Source organism: Haemorhous mexicanus, chromosome 10 (assembly GCF_027477595.1).
Source record: "Haemorhous mexicanus isolate bHaeMex1 chromosome 10, bHaeMex1.pri, whole genome shotgun sequence".
NCBI classification, from domain to species: Eukaryota; Metazoa; Chordata; class Aves; order Passeriformes; family Fringillidae; genus Haemorhous; species Haemorhous mexicanus.
In genome coordinates, this window is record NC_082350.1 from 17,957,193 (window position 1) to 17,962,050 (window position 4,858).

At 57.2% G+C, this 4,858-nt stretch overlaps 1 protein-coding gene across 2 annotated transcripts in view; it reads left to right on the forward strand.

The window, feature by feature from the left end:
- DVL3 (dishevelled segment polarity protein 3) overlaps positions 1-4,277 on the forward strand; it is a 33,881-nt gene extending 29,604 nt beyond the window's left edge. For both annotated transcript variants that reach the window (XM_059855648.1, XM_059855647.1), the window contains 4 exons: positions 355-486; positions 714-881; positions 1,497-1,709; positions 1,998-4,277. In XM_059855648.1, coding sequence (XP_059711631.1) covers positions 355-486; positions 714-881; positions 1,497-1,709; positions 1,998-2,422 — 938 coding nt within the window. In that variant the 3' untranslated portion in view covers positions 2,423-4,277. The remainder of the gene's footprint in view (positions 1-354; positions 487-713; positions 882-1,496; positions 1,710-1,997) is intronic.
- Positions 4,278-4,858: the final 581 nt, after the last annotated feature.

The window sequence follows — 4,858 nt, forward strand, 5'->3', positions numbered from 1 at the left end:
CTTGTGGTGGGGCAGGGTCCTGCTGAGCACAGGCCTCTTGGTTGCTTTCTGAAGGTTTGGGATGATTTGGTATATAGAGCCCTGAAGCAAGGGTCTGGAGAGCTTGGGTGAGGCAACAAGCCAAGAGTTTGTTTTAAGTTTGTGACTCTTGCCTGGGCTTTCCCCAAGAGGAAACTGCTGACATGTGAAGGATAACACAGGAAGGCTTGAAGGGGGGTACCAGAGCATGTACCCCAAGGCTGTCTGCGATGTATTGTTCCCTGGCCCATTCCTCCCGTGTGTGATGCTTCCATGTGGCCCTCTTGTCTCTTCTGCTCTCTCACCTCTGCCTGCCTTCCTTCATCCACACCACAGGCCTCGATGACTTTCACCTGTCCATCCACAGTGACATGGCCACCATTGTCAAAGCCATGGCCTCACCAGAGTCAGGCCTCGAAGTGCGTGACCGCATGTGGCTGAAGATCACCATCCCCAATGCCTTCATTGGTAAGAGACTCTGCTTGCAGCAGAGGCAGGGACTGGGAAATGGGTGGCCCATTTTCAGACAGATGCCCAAGGGAGCATCTTTGTCACCATAAACAAACTGTTGACTAAGCAGGAGTCAGAAATTGAACCTTTTGACCCTCTTTGTCTTTGCTCCAGTGTGTCTCACTGCCTCAAGGGGCCACCATCTTCCTCTCTCTTGCCAAATTTAACTCTATATTTGGTGGCAGGTTCGGATGTGGTAGATTGGCTCTATCACCATGTGGAGGGCTTTACAGACCGCCGTGAATCCCGCAAATACGCCAGCAACCTGCTGAAGGCTGGCTACATCCGACACACCGTGAACAAGATCACCTTCTCGGAGCAGTGCTATTACATCTTCGGGGACCTCTGTGGAAGTATGGCTCTTGGTGTGGGTGGGAGGGAGAGGATGGAGGGATAGTGGTCCTGCAGAGCCCTGCTGACACCCTGGAGATACACATACAGCCATTGCCATCAGGCTGGGCCTCTTGTTCTACAGACTCTGTTAAGGGAATAATGAAGAATATCCCAGCTCCCTTGTCGTGCTGCTGAGGTAGTGAAGTTGGAAGCAGCATTGACAGTGTCACCTACTATGTGATCTTTTCTCCTGGACAGTCATAGCAGAGTCTTAATCTTTACTGACTGTCTCCAGGCTCTGAATTTCAGTGCTGGCAAGGGGTTGGTGCTCAGGCAACTGGGTTCTGCTCAGATAAGATGGGGGAAGGAATTGGCAGGGTGAGCTGTAGTTCTGATGTGGTGCTTTCCCACCAAGCTGGTCTCTGTATTAGAATGGTGGCTTGGACTCCCACAGCCTGGCAGTTGTTCAGCCAGGAAGCCCAAATAGTGGCATTGACTAACAGAGAGAGTGCCAAATTCTTGTGCCTCTTTGCGTATCCTGTCCTTGTCCATCAGCAAGAATGGACAGAAAGCTGCTTCACCACACATGGTTGTTTTTCTGCTTGGATTAACCTCTGTTCTCTGCTTTTTTGCAGACATGGCTAATCTGTCTCTTCATGATCATGATGGTTCCAGTGGTGCCTCTGATCAGGACACTTTGGCTCCGCTCCCCCACCCAGGAGCCGCACCCTGGCCTATGGCCTTCCCATATCAGTATCCACCACCTCATCCATACAACCCCCATCCCGGCTTCCCTGACCCAGGCTACAGCTACGGAGGGGGCAGTGCAGGCAGCCAGCACAGTGAAGGTGAGTGAAAAGGACTAAATATGACTCTAGGTGGGCAGATGTCCTGTTCAGTACAGGGCAGCAGCAGGAAAGGGCTGCTTAGGCAAGGCCTACTGTGGGGGATGCCAGGATAGAAGCCATCTCGGAAGGGTTGTGGGACTCACTGCTGAAGGGAGATAGAGAGCACAGACTGTACTGGGGCCTGGCTGTGCTGGAGCGTGCTGCAGTCCTCCCTTGGCTAGAGCAGATCCATCTGTTCTTCCTGACTTATCCGAGCTGGCACCTAACCTTGCCTCACGTGCTTCGCAGGGAGCCGGAGCAGCGGTTCCAATCGCAGTGGCAGCGAGAGGAGGAAGGAGAGAGAGAAGACGGGGGAGTCGAAGTCAGGCGGCAGTGGGAGCGAGTCGGACCACACCACGAGGAGCAGCATGCGACGCGAGCGTGCGGCCAGCGAGCGCTCGGTGCCAGCCAGCCAGCACAGCCAGCGCAGCCAGCATTCCCTGGCTCACAGCATCCGCAGCCACCACAGCCAGCAGTCGTACGGGCCGCCCGGCCTCCCCCCTCTCTTCAGCCCCCCCATGTTGCTGATGCCTCCACCACCGTCAGCCATGGGGCCCCCCGGGGCGCCGCCGGGCCGTGACCTGGCCTCTGTGCCCCCCGAACTGACAGCCAGTAGACAGTCCTTCCGAATGGCCATGGGCAACCCCAGTGAGTTCTTTGTGGATGTAATGTGAAGCGCCCGTCCCCTGTCTGTCTGCTGTCCCTCCTTCCCCCTTCTATCCCTATCGTTTGTTTCCTAGGACCAGCCCTGGCTTCACCCCTTGTTTTTTGGGGTTTTTTTTTGTTTAATTTTTTTTGGTCTTGATAACGAAAAGAAAAAAAAGGGAAAAAAATAATAAATGGAACTAAACCTTGATTCTAATCCCTCCTCGAGCGGGGTGGACAGGCCTGGCAGGCCTGCTGGGTGCTGTCAGCCCATCCTGCCCCCAGACTTGTGTATTTCTGATGGTAATTCCCTCCTGCCATCCTCTCTAACCCCATTAATCCGCATCCGTCCCAGCACCCTGTGCTGCTTGCCCGTGTGTCACTGCTGCCTCAGTCCTTTCACCCTAAACATCTCTTCTTTCTTTTCACCCTTTTGTGTTTCTTCTGTCAAGCAGCAAAGAATTACGGGGTGTTTGACTTTCTCTGAGCCTGCCGCCTGTGGGGGGGAGAGCTGGAGCATGGCGTGGCCCGACAGCAGGACACAGAGCTCCAGGGGCGCTGGGCACGCATGGCGCTGAAGATGGCTTCTTTCCTCCCCCTCGTGGAAGATGGCCTGCCCTTCCCACAGCCCTGAGAGGGGAGCAGGGACCAGCCTTACATGTGTATTTTAAATCCCGTTGTAGTTGCCTTTTGGCTAATGCATGAATGTTCCAGGGCTTCAGTGCCTCCAGGGAGTGGAGAGATGCTGCCACTTCCCTCTTGCCTCCCTTCTCTTGCCCACACATTGGGCCAGGTCCAAGCCTGATACTGACCCATGGCAGGACCCTCCTTCACCTTGGCCAGGTCTCAGGGCTGGGGCTGTACCTCAGCCCAGAGAGGCAGTGATTGCCTGTGCACAGTCTCGTGCGTGACTCAGTGCCCTACACCTGCCCTGGGGTTCTTTGGGGGGATTTAAGGGCAGAGCTCTGCTCCTTTCATCCTGCTCTTTGCCCTCCTGCCTGCAATGTGCTGCTGCCTGTCCTGTTTGTAGGGGCTGTCCCGTGCCTGGGGCTGGCGGTGGCAGCTGTGGCCTTCTCGCTCCTGCTGTCGTGCTGCTGCTCGGCTGTGTGGTACCTTCAGGGGCCTGGACTAAGATAGAAGGCAAGGGCGAGGCACAGCTGGTTCACTTTCGTGCTTTGGAGAAACATGGAGGTCCCCTTTATTTGCCCTCTGAAGGGCCTGAGTCTGTCTTCTCCTCTGCCCAGTGCTGCTGGCCTGGCTGCTGGGAGGGACTAACCTCTGGGACAGCCCCACTCCCTCTGGTCTGTGAGCAACATGAGCTCTCCAGGGATGAGACTGCAGCCTGAATCATGGCCTCTGGGCTCAGTGCCTGCAGGTGTGCTGGGACAGTTGAGTCTGTTTGCTCCAGTGCTCCCTGCCTTTTTTCCTTCCACTTCTGGGTACGCAGAGACGTGCCTGGGGCTGGGGCAGCGGCAGCTCTTTCCCCATGCCCAGGGCCAAGCACGGTACAGTATGGACATGTCGACCCTGCCGCTGTTGGTGCTGGCGCCCCGGCGCCCTCTCCTCCTGCCATGCCGTGGCTTTCTCCACAAGCGTTGCCTCCTTTGGTCTTTCTTGTGTTCACAATTTTTATATGATGGAGTTGAATTGTATTTTGCTCCCTGGGAGTCTGCATTGCCCCTGCAGCCCCCCTGCCAGCTCTCACGCGCCATCAGTTCATCTCCCTGACTCCCTAAAGCCTCTCCTTCCCTCAACCCGCTGGAGTCAGACTGTCCCCAGTAGCCTCCCTGGCCACTGCACACCCCTTGCCCTACCCTACCCACTGGGTTTTATAAAAACAACACCAATCTTCTTGTTTTTATTTATAAACATAGTTTTATTGGACTCCTGCCTCCTGTCGTTCGTTTATTCTTTTTCCCCCAGCCTCCTCCATCCTCCTGCCTTTCACTCTACAGCGAGATCCTAGCAGGGTGAAGGCACCCTGTGTCAGTGTGCCGGCTGTCATTTCCCGGGATGCCGAGGGCAGCTGCGGGTTGAGTTTCTCCGGAGCAGGGCCTGGGCGGGAGCTCTCGGCGTTCCCTGGGTCCCCGTTTCCAGCGGCAGCACTGCGGGGAGAACCACGGGCCAGTCCGAGCGCGGGCGCTGGCCCTTGGCGCAGCAGTGCGGGGTGGGGGAGCGGGGATGCCTGGGAGCGAGGCCAGCGGGAGCTAGCGGCCCTCTGGAAGGGCGCGGCGATCTCAGGTCCTTGCAGGGCGAGCGCGGCCTCCTGCCCGGGCGCGCCCCCGGCCCAGCCCCTCGCTGAGCGCAGCTGCCGTGCTGTCCCCGCCCAGCCATAGACTACACTTCCCAGTACGCCCTGCGCGAAATAGTAATTCCCGCCGCACGGCCACCCCTCCCCCCGCAGAGGCGCATGCGCAGTGGCAGAGCGTGGGCGGGGCGCGCGCGCGGCGTCTCTGCAGTGCGCG